This window comes from Vombatus ursinus, unplaced genomic scaffold, assembly GCF_900497805.2.
Source record: "Vombatus ursinus unplaced genomic scaffold, bare-nosed wombat genome assembly UNPS02014807.1, whole genome shotgun sequence".
Lineage (NCBI taxonomy): Eukaryota > Metazoa > Chordata > Mammalia > Diprotodontia > Vombatidae > Vombatus > Vombatus ursinus.
Window position 1 is genome coordinate 61,607,632 of NW_020954585.1, and position 18,381 is coordinate 61,626,012.

The following is an 18,381-nucleotide window of genomic DNA, read 5'->3' on the forward strand; positions in this document are numbered from 1 at the left end:
AAGATTTAAGTGACTTTCCCAAGGCCACAAAGCTAGTTAAGTAGTCAGGGGTGTTCTGGAGCTGGCTTCAACTAGCTCTCTAGAGCTGATTGTTAAATTTTCATTGGGAGCATTTATATTTGGGAAATAAGCAAATGCTACAAATCAAGGCTTGATTTATTGTTTCATTGATCATCTGACCTTAAGAAAATGATGGGGGCAAAGTTAATAATGCAGATTAAATTTAAAAGTATTTTCCAAAGAAAACCAGTTTTTAAACATCTACTAGAACATGATGTTCTACTAGAACGATATGAACTAGAAGAAAGAAAAGAAAACACAAGAAACTGCAGAGTAGATTTTGAATGATGCCCTTTGATAGGTAACTGTTTTGAGACAGTCCTCTGGCATAAGGGAATCCCTCCTGGAAGGATGTAGGGCTCCACGGTTAACTCTTGAAGCTCATGGAGGCATCTAGGTTGCTCAGTGGATAGAGCACTGGGCCTGGAGTCAGGAAGGCTTGAATTCAAATCTGTTCTCAGACACTCACTAGCTGTGTGAGCTTGTGTGACTTAACTGATTTGTCTAAACCCAGTAGAGAAGGAAGTGGCAAACCACTCCGGGATCTTTGCCAAGAAAAGTTCATACAGAGTCATGAAGAGTCAGACATAACTGAACAACAACATTGACCCTTGCCTTCTGCAACTGGGTTCACAGTGTCATACTTCCTTAATTTAGGTCCAGCTATCAATAGGTTAAATTCTTATCCAGGTACCCAGTTTGTCTAAGGAAAGGCCTGTGGGCCAAGTCAGAGACATCAGGGACAACAACACCTTAATGAGTTCAGATGCTGAGAATAATATGCAAAACAATTGGAGTCAGTTCAATGCAAAGGTTTATTGCAATGAAAAAGAGGGAGTAGAGAAGAGAGAAAAAGGGGACCCAACGTGTAACTCAGGCATTCACATTAACAGAGTATAACTCATGTAAGGGCAGTGTTGTACTGGGAAGCACAGAGATACGGGTCTTGTCAGCAGAAAGGGAGTGTTTCAAAGTGCCCTTCTGAGAGGGGGTCCTTACACTCTGATTTTGGATGGCCCTCCTGGAGCTGGCCAATTTGCATATTAGAGGTCAGGGCAAAATGTTATTTTGGGGGTTTGTTATCAGGGAGGAAAACAAGCTGGTGGTAGAGAAAATGGGGGACACAGCTATACTAACCTTTGAAAAATGTTGTCAGTATTTTTCCATGAATATGTGATGATCTCAAGATGATCAGGCCTAATCTTATAATAATGGTTTCCATGCATAGATTCTCTAAGCTACAACCTCCCTTAAGAGGGGACTGTCTTGGTGGCCTCAAAACCACCAGGCCCAATCTTATACCAGTGACCCAATTAATTTTTTTAATTTATATTTATTTTTAATATATTTTTATTTGTTTCACTAAATATTTTCCAATTACATGTAAATTTTTTATAACATTTATTTTTTTTTAATTTTGAGTTCCAAATTCTTTTACTGTCTCCCACCCTTCTCTTCCCCTCTGAGAAGGCAAGCAATATGATGTTGATTATACATGTGAAGACATGCAAAAGATATTTCCATATCAGTCATGTTGCAGAAGAAAACACACACACAAAACCAAGAAAAATAAGCATGTTTCAATCAACATGCAGAGCTCATCAGTTCCCTTTCTGGAGGTGGACAGCATTTTTCATCAAGAGTCCTCTGAAATTGTCTTAAATTAATATCTTGATCAGAGTAGCTGTCTTTCACAGTTGATCATCGTACGATATTGCTGTTACTATGTACAATATTCTTCTGGTTCTGCTCACTTTACTTTACATCAGTTCATATTAAGTTCTCCCAGGTTTTTCTGAAGCCATCCTACTTGTCATTTCTTATAGCACAATGGTGCTCCATCACATTCATATACCACAACTTGTTCAGCCATTCCCAATTATTGGACATCCCCTCAATGTCCAATTCTTTGCCACCACAAAAAAAAAAAAACTGCTATAAATATTTTTGCTACAAATAGGTCCTTTTCCCTTTTCTTTGATTTCTCTGGAATACAGATCTAGTAGTGATATTGCTGGGTCAAAGGGTATGCACAATTTTATAGCCCTTTGGATGTAGTTCCAAACTGTTCTCTAAAATGGTGGGGCTAATTCACAACTCTACCAACAGTGCATTAGTGTCCCAATTTTTCCATGTTCCCTCCAACATTTGTCACTTTCCTTTTCTGTCATGTTAGCCACCAGTGACCCAATTACAACAAGCCTTGGTAACATTTGGGTAACAGTTGCTTTGGGCTAATTATGTATGTGTGTGTATGTGTGTGTGTATACATATATATACACACACATATATATACACACACACACACACACACACACACACATATATATATATACATACACATATATATATGCATGTAGGTGTAAATGTACATGTAAACCTGTATATGGGCAGCTAGATGGTGTAGTGGATAGGGTGCCTGGCCTGGAGTCCAGGAATACTCCTTTTCCTGAGTTCAAATTTGACCTCAGACACTTAAGAGCTATGTGACGCTGGGCAAGTCAATTAACCCTGTATGCCTTAGTTCTTCATCTGTAAAATGAGCTGGAGAAGTAAATGGCAAACCACTCTGGTATCTTTGCCAAGAAAACCCCAAATGGGGTCACAAAGAGTAGGACACAACTGAAAAATAGCTGAACAACAACAAATCTGTTTATAAATGGGCCAAATGACCATGCAGTTCTGGATTTTCTTTTTTTTTTTTCTTTTTCTTTTAGGCATTTGGGGTTAAGTGACTTGCCCAGGGTCACACAGCTAGTTAAGTGTCAGGTGTTTGGTCTGAGGGCAGATTTGAACTCAGGTCCTTTTGACTTCAGGGCCAGTGCTCTATCCACTGCATCACGTAGCTGCCCCCAGTTCTGGATTTTCTAAGGCAGTCTCAATTTAAAGTATGTGACTGAAGTTTATACTTCTTTAATCCACAACTAAAATCCTATTTGCAACATTGGGCAAGTCACTTAACTTTCTAATTCCAATAGGTAGTGTCAAAAGCAGGATTTGAACCTAGGTCCTTTGACTCCAGAATCAGAATTTTTCCCATGGTACCACACTACAATAGAGGTGGTTTATGAAATGAATAATTTATGTATGGTTTGTTTCATTTTTGGCAAGATTGTTCACTTAAATTCCAAGTCAGAAAAAAAAAGTCATTTGTCAGATCATAACCTGATTTTTAGTAAATGTGGTCACCATACTATTAGTGGGTATGTATATGTCTATACTCATCTACTGGTGTGTGGTGGGTATGTAGAACTTACGAAGTCTGTTTCTTTTGTAAAAGAATAATAATTATAATAATATACTTGGTTGTCATTCGTTCTCTATTTCTGGATACTGTCCTCAAATTTGACACCAAATACTCTCTCTGCCTGGGTGGGGGTCTATATAACAACGGATGAGGCCTGGGACATGTGCTGAGGTCAAGTTCCCCAGTGTCCCCTAGGAAGGAGGGGAACAGCTTCTCCTTCCCTTAGTAACAGACGCTGTAGGCTTGGTTACCAGCCCTAAGACAAGAGAAAATGAAACTCTCGCTTTTAAAAAGCTGAGGGAGGAGAAGGGTGTGGAGGGAGGGGAGGGAGGCTGACTGAGGTGACAGAGGAAGCTCCTGCATACTTTTCCAATCTTGGGGCTATACTAGATGTGGACCTACCAAGATAGCCTGAGGGGAAGGAAAAGGAACATGGACAAATTGTGGAAGATAGAGAAAGAGGGAGTTTGGTAAACTCTTAGTTTCTTTACTTTGTGTCTCATTTTTCCTTTTTTTCCTCCTAGGGATTTACTCAAATTTCCAAGACCTATGACCTCCTTTATGGCCAGAATTTCCTGAAAAATCCATTGTGATGCTTCCATTATGATGCATAGACTGGGGCATTTTGGAGCTGTCTGGTGGAAACTTGCTTTCAGATACTAAGGGTTGTCTGTTGACTCAGGATAAGTACCCCATTTGTCTGGACATCATGAATTTTTCAACTTGTAAATATCCTTCTGAAAAGGTGAGTGGTGTGGAGATTTTAATGGATGCTTATTCTGCCCTATGACCCTTAATTCTATTTCCATTGAGTTTAGAACATTTTTCTTATGGCCTTGTCATAAACTGACCACCACATTGGAACCTTCCTGACTGGCCCAGTCTGATTATTTCTGTTGAGCTATGACTACTGTGATTTGTTGCTGTCTTTTGTACTTGGATTTTTAGATCCCTGGCACATAGCCATATTTCTTTAGAGCTTGCCATAAAAGCTAACAGGGATAGATTGAAAATTAATCATTCTTTTAAAGCTTCCATTCTGAGGTGGCTAACCCATGTTATGATGGTGTTATTAGCACAAGGTGCAATTGCTGAAAGAGAAGCAGATATTCTAATTGTGTGATATTTGTGAACCATCCTTTTAATCAGGGATCTTTGAGTTAGATTTAAAGCCAGGCCAAGGGACAGACTGCCATTGATAGAAAACTCTCACTGGGGAGGTGGGGGAAAGAAAGGGGAGGGAAGGAGACTATTCTAACATATAACATGTAACAATAAATGCCTCACTTCTGAGATCCTGAAAGAAGTCACATGTGACTTCAGGGCACTGAAGATGCAATTTTAAAAATCTTTCTTGAATGGTAGAGTACCTGCTTTTGCTGCCCAAGTTTTTTGTTTTCATGCAACCATTATGGCAGTAGGAGCCTAGCTGGCATATTAAGTTTAGCTGGGGAGATTTCATACCTGTTGATCAGAGAGGCATATTTATTTTCAGTAGTGAAAGAGAGAGAGACAGACAGAGAGAGAGAGACAGACAGAGAGAGAGAGAGAGAGAGAGAGAGGGAGGGAGGGAGGGAGGGAGGGAGAAAACACTGTAAGATATTGTATACTTGGCTGCCTGACCTTGGGGAATAGTACCACAGAAACAGAGATTTTTAGTCCATCTCTGAGGTCCCCATACTCAGAATGGAAAGAACTAAACTAAATGGACAGTACCATCTCCAATTTTTTTAGAAGAGCTCCAGGGCTCAAGAGTTTTTAAAACTGCAAATCATTTGCATGGTTTTACTTAAGGAATTACAGTGCTCAGCAGTCTTTTAGAAGTGATATACCAAGTTTGTGACTGGGGTTTGGGAGGTTGTGGATCTAGGGCAGCATTGATGTTGAACTTGGACCACCTCTTATGGAGGAGGTAGGATAATAGCTGGTTACTCTCCTAGGCAGCAAGGTGGCAAGTGTCAGCTGGCCCATGTGCAATAGGCAGCATGCCATCCTGGCACATATGGCTTAGACTGCCAACACTTGGTGTAATTCATGAGGCCCTAACCCTCCAGATACATAAAGCAAACTTAAAATACCCTAAAGCAAAGGTATTCAAACTCAGAATCAGAGACATTTTCCACTATTGTACTACTCAAGATTCAGGTGTTACAAAGGTGGTCCTGTATTATCAAAGACTATGCCATAATAGCATAAATCTAAGAGGTCCTACCAATATTCCAAGGCTTCTAGATAGACCTGGAGAGAAGCTTCATGCCTGTCATCTGATGATAATTCCAGTGAAGCTGGAGAGTCTCATGACCAGGTTAACTGCAGGATGATGATTTTTTTAGTCCCAGGAAATCTTAAAGACAGCCTATTAAGTCATACAGGGGGTGAAATCTGTGTTAGTGAATCTACTATCCACATTGATAAAATGACAAAGCCAAGTATTAGAGGCTTCACATGCGCAAAACACAATAAGAGATTAAAAAACCAATCCATTTAGTCACATTTCAGATTGAAAGACAATGCACTATAGAGAGAGATACATTCAGCCCCAATTAGAGTTGGTTATAGAGGGAATTATTTGGGGGATGTGTGCTCAGCTCACCAAATCAACAAACATTTATAAAATACCTACTATGTGCCATGTGCTATGCTAGGCATTAGAGTAAAAGAAAAAGAAACAATCTCTACTTTAAAAGAGTTTTCATTCTAACAGGGCAGATGAGATATGCATATATAAATAAATAACAAATATAATAGCTACAGAATAAATCCAACACAATACAAAGTAGATAATTATAAGATCGAAAAAGAGGAAATTGACTTTTGGGAGAAAAGGAAATACTTTATGTAGGAGATGATGCTTGAAGTGGGTCTTGAAAGAAAAGAGGGATTCTATAGAGTATATGCCTGAAATGAGAGATGACCAAAGCAAAGACATGGAGATAGGAGATGGAGTATGACATGGAGTATGACATGTGAGGAAAAGTAAAAGCTAGTTTGGCTATACTGTAGAGTCCAGGAAAAATAATAATGTAGAATAAGTTCAAAAAATAGGTTCTACTTGTGAAAAGGCTTTAAAAGCCAAATTAAGGCATTTATATTTAGTCCTACAGATAACAGAGAACTATTCAAGTTTATTGAATAAGAGAATGACATGGTCAGATTTATGCTTAAGGAAAAAATCACTTTGTTATCCAGGTGGAGATTGAGTTGGAGTGGGGAGGGAGAAAGGCAGGGAGACCTATTAGGAGGGTATTAGAGTGAGGCCTAAACTAAGGTGATGATTGTGTGAAGAGAGGGGCTCAGATGCAAGAGATATTGTAGATTAATGGCAAGATTTGGCAACTAATTAAATATGTGGGGTAAAGGAGAATTAAAAGTTGAAAACAATGCCAAGTTTACACATCTGAGAGGCTGAAAGAATGGTGTTGGATGCTGGAATGTCCCCCTCTCCATCTCCACCTAGTGGCTTCCCTGGCTTCCTTTGAGTTTCAAATAAAAAAAACATCTTTTATTCCTCTGCATAAGTTGGGGAGAGGGGAAGGTGTCCATTACTGTAGAACTTTACACATAATGTCAGATTTTTCCCCCTATGCATTGATTGGATTTTGCAGAATTTATTTTCTCTTCTTTTTCTTAAAAAAAAAAGTTTTAAGGGATGGCTTTCTGGAAGGAGGAAAGGATACAGGGCAAATTGTAGATGATGTACAAATAAAAGATATAAATAAAAATCTATTTAAAAATATATTGTGGAGTTTCAGTTGCTTGATTGAGTCAAAACCCAGTTTTTCCAACAGTTGAGGAAAAGAGGAAGTGGAGGCAATGAGTATGGATAGTTTTTTCTAAGGAGTTTGACTGAAAAAGGAAAGAGAGTCATAGGATAATAGCTGGAGGAGATAATTGAGTTTATCTTTTGCCCAGCAGCAGGGGCTTGGGAGGAATGAAATAAATGTGGTCAGCTCCTGACTTTGCTTTTCAAACCTGGAAGGTGCCTCTAAATTTAGGTTCTTTCTGGCAATAACTTCCATTAACCAATATAATACAGAAACTAAATAAAGGAGATAATGCAATCTTCTGAATGATCTAGGAAGAACCCTGAAAGAGGGGATTTAAAAATAAAAATACGTACTCAACCAAATTTCTATAATTCCTAATGGTAATGTGTCTGTGCCTTCCTCCTATTCCCCTCTTCCCTCTCACCAGCCAGAGTCCTATAGACATATCCTAGTCCTTTAAAAGAATCTTTGTTCTTATTTTCTACAGTCCACCAGAAACGACTCCATACATCACATGAGCCACTCTAAGATGCGACCAGAGTTGCCGCCTCTGCCTCCATCTGCCAATGAAGAACCGTCTGACCTCTACAAGGTCTGCTGTAGAAATGCTGCTTCCCGGCTCCCCCTCCCCCCGCTAAGAGTTATGAGATGATGTGCTGAGACCCAGAGGTTATTCTTAATCTTTTGAGGCATCAGGCTAGTCCCTGCAACAAAGGTCATACACATCATGTACACACACACTTACTTATCAGTGCTATTTTAAGAGGTAATGATGGTTGTCTGAACAGCTTTGTTGTCAATTCAGAAGTGACATCCATGGATACTGGTCAGATGATCAAAAATTTCTATTTCATTCAATTGGATAAATATTTGTTAAATGCCTGCTATGGATCAGCTACCGTGCTAGGTACTGGGTGGGAATAGAAAAGCAATAAACAGTCCCTGCTCTAAAATAATTTAGATTCAAACAGGACCAACCATTCAACTCATAAATTCAACATCCCACCTTCTTATGATTCTACCTGAAATTATATTTTAACTAGTCCACTTTCTTTAATTTTTTTTTCATTTGGAACTTTTGGGTGAGGCACTTGGGGACTGGAGACATTGACCAATATACTTGTTCTGATATATCTAATTAAGACCAGATCTATTTGCACTATAAAATATACTATAGTAATAACACCCTTATTTACATGGTTCTTGACTTTGCAAGCTCTTTCTCAACTAATTTCAATTTTATTTACACAGTATCCTTTTGATAGGTAGGTAATTTGTCAAGGTAAGTAATGCTTCTGACCCCTGATCTAGCACTCTTTCCCCTTACCCTACTAGAAAGATGGAGTTGATATTTCCTGTGAGCAAAATGATTCATACAAGAGGTGCTTAGCTTCAGTATTTGATACATTGAGACCTGCTGTGGACCTTGCTGAACAGATTAGTTTGCAGTACAAAAAGAAAGTCAAAGAAAGGACATGAATGTTTGGAGAAAGGATAACAGATGGACAACCAGAGTGTTGTCATGTTTTCTATTAATGGATGAATGAATGAATGAATGAATGAATGAATGAATGAAAAGAAGCATTTATTAAATGCTTTCTATGTACAAAGCACTATGCTAAGCACTAGGGATTTAAAATAGAATAAGTTAGATAGTCTGTACTCTCAAGGATATCATATAATATGTAAAGCGCAATATAAACATGAGTTGTTACTATTATATTTCTTCTGGCTTTCTCCAAATCTAGACAGTCATGTCACACAGCTTTTATCCTCCCTTGATGCAAAGGACGTCATGGACTAAGGCTGTACCATTCAAGGACCAAATTCACTATCGTGGTCCCAGTGATTCCATTGCTAACAACTATTCCATGATGGCTCGAGACCTGAAATTGAGGGACCTGCTGAAGATCTACCAGCCTGTTACAATCATCACCCCATTTGGAATGGGGTGTCGGAAAGCAAAAATGGGTATCTTTTAGCTTCAGAATAAAATTAGATGGTGCTAGTATTTTCATTAAAGGAGGGAGAGTGCAGGGAGAAAGCATGAGATGTCCTAGTATTGCACTCTTGTTAACAGCTGAAACTATCCTCTTTCCTTTGGGCTTACCCAAAGAGATTTTGCCTATCTGACATCCTCATTTCTCCTCCTAAAAATGCTCTGCCAACCATCCCACCTTCTTATGATTCTATCTGAAATTATATAATAACTAGTCTACTTCCTTTATTTTTTTTTTTCATTTTGAGCTTTGGGCCTTCTCTCCCAAAGTGTCATGGTTCCTATAGCTTTTGTATTACCCTATCACAGATTTAGCCACAGGTAAGTGATCTTCTGCCCCTTGATGTCCTCTGTCCCCAAGAAACAACTCCCTTCTTGGAAAGTATGGGGTTGAAATCACTTCCAGATCCTGCTAATCTAGATTCCCTTAGAAATTTCTTCTCCAAAAAGCTAAGTATGTGAGTAGGGGTGAATCAAAGTGTAATCTGTGGAGCTGAATGAAACTGGCCATGGGTTCCTCAGAGACACCAGAGTACATTGGAAAGATTACTGGATTTCCAGACAGAAAGCCCATATTTAAATCCTGCTTATAACCTGTATGACCTTGGGAGGTCTCTTAACCTCTCTTTGCCTCAGTTTCTTCACTTGAAAATGGAGTTGGACTAGACCTCTAACCTTACCTCTATCTCTATCTCTATGTTCCCATAACCTTCTCCCATGCCTGGAGTATTTGCTATAAATATAATCATTGGATATATGGTGGGGGTACTTTTAAGATGAATTTCTGGCAAAAAAAAATTCCTATCTAGGCAAACACTTTTTATAGAAGGGCAGCAATATATACATGTAGATGTAGATGTATGTATGCATGTATATATGTATATATGTGTGTGTGTGCATGTATGTGTGTGTGTGTGTGTGTGTGTGTGTGTGTGTATGCTAGAGGGGATAGAGTGTTGGACTTGGAGTCAAGAAGACCTGGGTTCAAATCCTCCTTCTGACACTGTGTGACCATGGGCAAATCACTAAGCCTCAGTTTCCCCATCTGTAAAATGAAAAGTTTGGGCTTGATGACCTCTAAAAATCCCTTCTGTCTCTAAATCTTGGATCCTATGATTAGAGATGTGATCTAGTATTTGCCAATTAGTGGGATTACTACTCAAGAAGAAAGAAAGGAATCTAGTCTCTCAGTATTGGCAATTCTCAATTATGTGAGGACTTACCCAGTTTGTGGGTTATCTTTATTTTTCTTACTGTTTTTTCCCCTGGGCCACTTTGTTGATTAGGGGTATGGAGAGGAAGGGAAAAGCAAATTGGGATTTCAGAGCAGTTTTGATGAAAGGTTCAGTAGAAGGAAGGAAAAAAAGTTAAAATCCAGGCTAAAATACATTTTATTTTGATTATTAATTTCTAATATCCTGATTTTCCTGTCCTTACTGATTCCCAATGATGGAAAGTCAGCTTTATTTACTTTTTAGTGGTTACAAAATTGAAAAACATACAGAGACATTTTTTAGTTGGCCTAGAAACATAAAATCCATCTGTTGACTTTTGATCCTAAATGAATTTCATAATTTATCATTTTAATTTCATAATAGTTATCTTCCAATTTGTTGTATTGCCTTTTTGTTAACTAGTTTATACCTTTTAGAATTAATAAATGTTTGTTTAAAAAAAACCCTACACATTCAGCTAAAATTGACCAGTGCTCTAGAAGTAATGAGACTCCTAATATTTTGAAATGATGTAAGAAAAGCAGGAAGTTACTCATTTTGCTTTAAAATTTCAAACACTTAAAATATGCGGTGTCAAATTAATATAACAATATTTGTTAAGTATTTAAGTACTTAGTACTTGCCTGATGAAAGATACAAAAGAAATATGAGAACCAGTCCCTTCCCTCGAGGAGTTTATAAGTTACTAGGGAGGAAAAAATATATACATTTAAAATAATAAGGTAACAATACAAGATAGATAGAATAGATACAATTCAAAACAATAAGGTACTATGTATACATATACACATATATACACATGCGTATTATATTTACTTATATACATGTATACTTGTGTGTATGTGTGTGTGTGTGTGTGTGTGTGTATGATTCATTGTGAGAAAAGAAAAGTATTCATGAGCTCTAGAGTAGTCAAAGGTAGCCTCTTGGAAGAGCTGGCACTTGGACTGGATTTTCAAAGTGTGGCTTCACCAACTGACCAACACACATTTATTAAGTACCTACTATGTGCTGGGCACTATGGTAGGTGCTGGAGATACAAGTACAGAGATCTCTGTTCTCAAGAAACTTACATTCTAATGGTAGGGACAAGTGTGTTGTGTAACTTTGCTAGGTTCTCAGGGTCAGTGCCCTTGAAGTCATGATGTTACCTTTCCCTGATGTGTCAACTTTGTCCCCAATGTATCTTTTGGCTCCTGATGCAAATACAATATCAGACATTGCTATGACCTTTAGTGGATACTGCTACCAATGAGACCTACAGGTCTTCCAACCATTTGAAGTAATACAAGTTATAACCTTATCAGTTCCATCTCTGTACACTCAGGTGCTTTTTCTTGTACGGCTCTTTTTTTTTTTTTTTTTTGGCTAGACAATGGGGTTAAGTGACTTGCCCAGGGTCACACAGCTAGTAAGTGTTATGTGTCTGAGGCCACATTTGAACTCAGGCCTTCCTGAATCCAGGGCTGTTGTTCTATCCACTGCGCCACCTAGCTGCCCCACAGGTGCTTTTTCTTAAGAGATCTTTGACCATGGCTCTAATTACAACTAGTTGCATCAATTGGTTGCATCATCTCCTAGTAGTCCAATCTCTCCAGCAACATGGATATTAGGGAAGAAGTAGAAGAAATTCACTTTCAGGGGCTTGGAATCCTCAGCCTTTTGGCTTGTAATGCCAAAATGGGAGTCCTCTCCCATTTTACTGACTAGCTCTAAACTAGGTTGCTGTTGTTATATGTAACCCAAGAGGCATGCCTTTATTTTCTGCAACCAATCACACCCAATTAAGGACTTAATCATACCTAACTTACTCTTTTTTTTAAAAAAACTAGTTTGCTTTTGCTTAATTAATTTAATCAAGATGTCTGGGCTATTGTAATTAATTGGGTTTGGGGTGAACCTTTACCTTTACACAAGGAAATGTACAAAAGTTGTTCTTAAAGCCAAGCAGAAAGATTTATATTTTACCCTAGAGGTGTTAGGGTAATTGAGCTTGAGTAGTGGAATGACATAGTCAGATCTGCTTTTAAGGAAAATCACTTTGGCAGTAGAGTGAAGGATGAGGATGTACTAGAGTGGAGAAGGAATTGAGATTTGGCATTCCAGGAGCAAGAGGTAAAAAATAATGTTATTTTCCTTAATCTTTCTGGGGAGAGTTAAGGGTTTCCCTTTTTCCTCTGCTGCAGCAAAAGTTAACTGTGGACTTAAAGACACTAGAAGGTTAGAGTTATGGCCTGGCCAAAGTTTGGGACAAGGTAAAATCAGCTTTGGGAGGAGTAGAAGTAAAGGTTCCGGCTCCAACTTGGAGACTGGAACAGAACACATGTGTGTCGGAACACTAGGGAAGTGCAGCTCAGGCCCTTAAAAAGAGCAATACATACAGTTCTAAATTCTCCTAAATCCAGCCCTGCTTCAGACAATCTACTAGCATTTATTAATTGCTAGACATTTAATTAAGTGCCAGGCACTGTGCCAAACAGTAGAGACACAAATAAAGGCAAAAAACAATACTCAAGAGCTCACAACTTAATGGGGGAGACAAAATAGAAACAACTTTGTACAAACAAGATATGTACAGGATCAATTGGGGATACTCTCAAAGGGAAAGCATTAAGGTAAACAAGGACTGGGAACGGCCTTTTGCAGGAAGTGGGACCTTAGCTGAGACTTGAAGGAAGATGGGGAAGCCAAGAGGTGGAGATTAGGGAGAAAATTCCACGCACTAGAGATAGCAATGGAATGTCTGTTTGAGAAACAGAATGGAGATGTGCCACAGGAGAGCAGATTAAATGGAGAAGAGTTAGGCGTAAGAAGTCTGAAGAAGATAGGAAGGGACCAGGTTATAAAGAACTGAAAAAACCATACAGAGGATTTTATATAACTGGATCTAGACAGTAATTCGAACCACTGGAGTTTATTGAATGGGAAAGGATTTGGGGGTGAGAGGTGGGAAACATTAATGACATGATCAGACCTGAACTTTAGGAAGATCAATTTGATAGCTAAAGAGGATGGATTGGAGTGCTTAGCTGTTCATTATAATTTCTCTTATTTATAGAGCATTTTGTAGTTTGCCAGTTTGTAATATACATATCATCTGATTCCATCAGTAGCCCGATGAGTTAGACATGGCAGGCATTGTTGTCTTTGGGTTACAGAGCAGGAAACTGTGGTGCAGGGAAATTGGGTAATGTGTTCAGCCAGGAAAGTGGTGGGCTTGGTACTAAAACTCACTTCTGTTGACTCTGAGTTTGGCTTCCTTACACACCACCACATCTTCTAATTAATCCCCAAATATCCTGTCTATCCTCCAGGACAGACTCTGGACATCATTTCACATTATGCTATCTTTCTTGTGATTTTTTTTTCTCCTGACTTGTGATTTCATTGTTTTAAGAAGCACTCAATAAAGAAACTCCCTTTAGTGGAGCATATCAGCACTAGGTTAAGTGGATTATCCAGGTTTACTTAGTAGGTGTGATAGCTGTCATCTCACTGGTAAAGGGAATTCTGAGGTTGAGGAACTTTTTCTATCTTTGTAGGCCATTACTTTATCCACAATTTAAGAGTTGCCTCTATCCAAGACAATTCCAAAGGACTCATGATGAAAAATGCTATCCACTGCCAGAGAAAGAACTGATGGCATCTGAATACAGATTGAAGCATATTATTTTTCACTTTCTTTTTTTTTTCATTTTTTTTTTGGTTTGAGTTCTCTTCCACAAAATGACTAATATGGAAATATATTTTACATGATTGTGCATGTACAACCTGTATCAGAGTGCTTACCATCTCAGGGAGCAGAGAGCAAGGAGAGAGAAGGATAGAATTTGAAACTTAAAACTTTAAAAAATAAATATTGAAAATTATTTTTACATTTAATTGGGGGAAAAAAGATAAAATATTATTTTACAAAAAGACACACCATTAAAAAAAGAATTGCCTTGAGCACTGAGAAGTTAATTGGCTTGCTAAGGTCCCAGCCAGTATGTATCAAAGATGGGACTGAAATCCAGACTTTCCTGACTCTCAGAACAGCTCTTTTTTCACTCAGTCATGCTACACCTCCTAATTGCTGGACATAGCATTGTCTGTGGGTCTGAAAATTCAGAAGAGAAGGAAGAAGTGATATGGCACTAAGTCACTTCATTGTCATTATTGCCTTTGTCATTTCCACTTTCAGCTTCAAGAGATGGGCCCAATGTGAAGAGACTCAAGTTTTCAACCAGAAGCAAAATTGATAATTTCAGGTAATCTACCACACTGAGCATTCCGTATGGGACAGGACTGATTTCAGGCTCATTTATAAAATAGGTGAAGTTTACCTTCCTGCTTTACCTTTTAGGAGGTCTCTTTCTCCCTCATCAGCCTCATAGCCATCATTATAGATATAGGTGATATAGTTACAGATGTAGATACAGATTTGACTGGATTTCATTGTGATTTCATTGGTACAGGGAATTCTCAATGAGGAAACTCGCGCTACCATGCATATTGGCATCCTCTCTGCAATTTATAGTCTTAGAAATTTTCCCAGGCTACCAAGAAGCTAAGTGATTTTTCCCAGGATCCCACAGCCAGTATATATCAGATATGGGACTTGATCTCAGGTCTTTCAGATTGAGAAGATAACTGTCCTCTAAGCCATACCACTTCCTGGTGGTGATGCAGGGTAGGATGTGGCAGTAATTGGCAAAGCAATAGAGTTAGAGTCAGAAGAGACTGGGGTTTGAATCCTGACTCTGATACTTCCTAACCAGTGGATTTTGTTCCCTAGAGTTGTGAACACTCTCTGAACTCCAGTTTCCCCATCTGTAACAAGACTCATGTAACATGACTGTAACATAACTCATGCTATATACTTTATAGAGTTGTGAGCACTTTGAAAATGTTAGAAAATGTTAGAAAGCTAAATAAATATGAACTATTCTCTGCGTATAATATATTCTTACCAGTGTTTCAAAGTAGTGGTTCTCAAACTTTTTGGTCTCAGGACCTCTTGACACTCTCAAAAATTTTTAAAGACTCTCCCTGCAAAATAATTTTTATTTATATGGGTTATATCTAAGGATATTTACTCTATTAGAAATTAAAATAGTATTACTAGGAAAATGATAATGACCTCTCAGATCCACTGAGAGAATATAGAGACTTCCCAAACCACAGTTTAATAACTGCTATTTTAAATTATGGAAATAAGCATAACCCACCCTTTAGCAAGCCTCAAATATCTAATACTTCACGTACTTCCAATTTTTCATTGTCATTATTCTGACAGTAGGAAGGAACTGACATATTCATATACATTAAGGCAAATAAATTATAGTTACATATACAGTTATTTGCATTATTTTATTAGAGAATAACATCAGAGAAATCCCATAGTAGTGGGATTTTAGTCCTCAAAGATGGGCAGGAAGAGGAAATTTTGGGGGAAAGTCAGGGCAGGAGGAGCAATGTCTCAAATCATGCTGGTGGCTGCTTATTCCTCCTGTCCATAAAGTTAACCCTGGCCAGGGTCCCTGGGTTTCAGACACTAGGCCATCTAGAAAGCAGAGATGAAGTGCTCCTTACATTGTCCACTGAAAAAGTTTATTTCCTTTTTCTATTTTTCTAGTAAGGCACTAGAATCTTCAGAGAGAGAGAATGAGGCACCCTTTCCAGCCAGGTAATTAGTATTCTCTATTATTCCCTAAGGGATAGAGCAAATGAGTTTCTTGGACTACAGTGGAAAGGATGCAGATTAGACATAATGAATGACTTTCTCGAGGTTTCAACCTCACTACACTTACCCAAGCCTGGCCTGATGTAGCCTTATGTATGCTACATGTATCTCCCTTCATGTAGGAAGATGATAGTAGCCACTCAAAGTATACACTTAATTATTTTCTAGTAGATTGATTTGCACTGACTCATCCACACTTTCTCACACAGTTCTCCTTAAAATCAACTACATTACATGCATTTGGGAAATAGATGGCTAGAGTTAGGAATTGCTGCCTGTTGATAACGGATAGAGGGAAATGAACTGGCTTAGTCTTATGACCTTAGCCTTATTGGTACATACCCTATGCAACTGAGCTAACAAGCCATTGACATGGATACCTAGTAGATGTTCAATGACATACAAGAATATACAACATAGGGAATAAATGTGGACAGAAATATTCTGTTAGAAGGTACAGAGCAGAGGCGGCCTGCATGATTTGTACAGAATTACCTTTGTCAGTCTGCAGAGGGTAGGATGTGATAACATAATATCTTGGTGTAAAAACAGATCATTTATGATGGAATACTATTGTACTATAAGAAATGATGAGCAGAATGCTCTCAGAAAAACCTGGAAAGACTTGGATGGGCTAATGCAGAGTGAAATGTACTATGTACAAAGTAACAGCAATATTGCAAGATGATCAGCTGTGAATGAGTAAGCTATTCTCCAAGACAACTCTGAAGGACTTATGATGAAAAATGCTATCCATCCCCAGAGAAAGTACTGATGGTATCTGAATACAGATTGAAGCATACTTTTTTCTTTTACTTTATTTTTCATGAGGATTTTTTGGTCTCTTTTCTTTCACGTGATTATTATGGATATGTTTTGCATGACTACATATGTATAACCTATTTCGAATTGCTTATCTTCTCAATGGGGGTTGGGGAGTGGGGAGTGCGGAGAAAGGAAGGGAGAGAATTTGGAACTCAAAGTTTTGAAAACAAATGTGAAGTGCAGTGGATAGAGCTCTCGCCTTGGAGTCAAGAGGACCTGAGTTCAAATCCAGTCTCAGACACTTGACTAGCAAGACTAGCTTAGTAACCATGGGCAAGTCACTTAACCCCAATTGCCTCACCAAAAAAAAAAAGTTAAAAATTGTTTTTACATGTAACTGGAGAAAAGTAAAATACTCAATTAAAAAAAAACAGATCACTAAGAGAGGATGTGTTTATTTCAGAGGCATACTACCCATTAAGACTTTGACTTCCATAAATTCGATGGTCTCAGGAATAGATATTTCTGATTTCCCTGGGAGCCGGCCAATGAGTCCAGAAGAACAGATTGATGTGATGATCCAAGAAGAAAAGGAAATGGCTAAAAAAGAACCTGAACCCTCAAAGTTAGACTTGGAGGTGGGCCCCATTTTGTTTGCTTTCCCTTCATTGATTATTATAACCCATTGTCCAAGAAGTGCTTCTTTGAATCCAACTAAAAACTTATTTGCTTTTGTTTCATACTCTTTGCTCTTAGTTGGTACTTTGCAGACAAGGAGAATGGCTGGTCAGCCTCTTCCTCAAGACAATAAGAAATAACTGCTCCCTTGACACTTAACTGGGGAGGCTAAGTGGTGCTATAAGGGCACTGAGTGCTGGGCCTGGAGTCAGGAAAATTCATCTTCCTGGTTTCAAATCTAGCCTCAGACACTTACTAGCTGTGTGACCCTGGGGAAGGAAAGGAAAGTCATAAAGGGGGAATGAAGTTAAAAGCAATGGAGTCTCAAGTCTAAGGGCAAATGTCCCTAGAAAGATTGTCAGTAGTTTCAGTTAAGTTATGCAGAGCAGTTTCAGTAAGTCCGTCTAATCACTAGTTTCCTTTTTAAAGCTGTTTTTGTTGTTGTTGTTTGGTTTTGTTGTTTTGTTTTCGGTAGAGATATTATTATTATGTGACTCATGGGATTCGGAAAGACATGATTGCCCAACAGGATGAGAATATACTTGAACGAATTCTAAAACTTATTCCATCGCACTTGATAAAGAGTCCCAACCTGGAGCCCTTATTAAGAAATCTTGTGGAGGAGAATGAACAAGACTACTACCACAGTCTCATGAAGGATATTGGTAAATCATAGGACACATAAGGTCATGGCTTGGTATATTCAATAGGAAGAAAATAAGCATTTATTAAGTGTTTACAGTGTGCCAGGCACTGTGCTAAGTGCCTTGACAAATATCATCTCATTTGATCCTCACAACAACTCTTCTAGATAGATGTTATTATCACCATTTTAGAGTTGAGGGATCTGAGGCAATTACAGGTTAAGTGACTTGCCAACTTAGGTCACCCAACTAGAAAGTATC

General features: G+C 38.4%; 1 protein-coding gene across 1 annotated transcript in view; it reads left to right on the forward strand.

The window, feature by feature from the left end:
• The first annotated feature begins 4,016 nt into the window (after nucleotides 1–4,016).
• The window catches only part of LOC114052192 (dynein heavy chain 3, axonemal-like), a 176,229-nt gene continuing 161,864 nt past the window's right edge, over nucleotides 4,017–18,381 (forward strand). Inside the window, exons 1-6 of the mRNA XM_027874669.1 lie at nucleotides 4,017–4,052; nucleotides 7,562–7,666; nucleotides 8,823–9,045; nucleotides 9,383–9,394; nucleotides 17,312–17,436; nucleotides 17,952–18,141. Of these exons, the coding sequence (XP_027730470.1) occupies nucleotides 4,017–4,052; nucleotides 7,562–7,666; nucleotides 8,823–9,045; nucleotides 9,383–9,394; nucleotides 17,312–17,436; nucleotides 17,952–18,141 (691 nt within the window). The remainder of the gene's footprint in view (nucleotides 4,053–7,561; nucleotides 7,667–8,822; nucleotides 9,046–9,382; nucleotides 9,395–17,311; nucleotides 17,437–17,951; nucleotides 18,142–18,381) is intronic.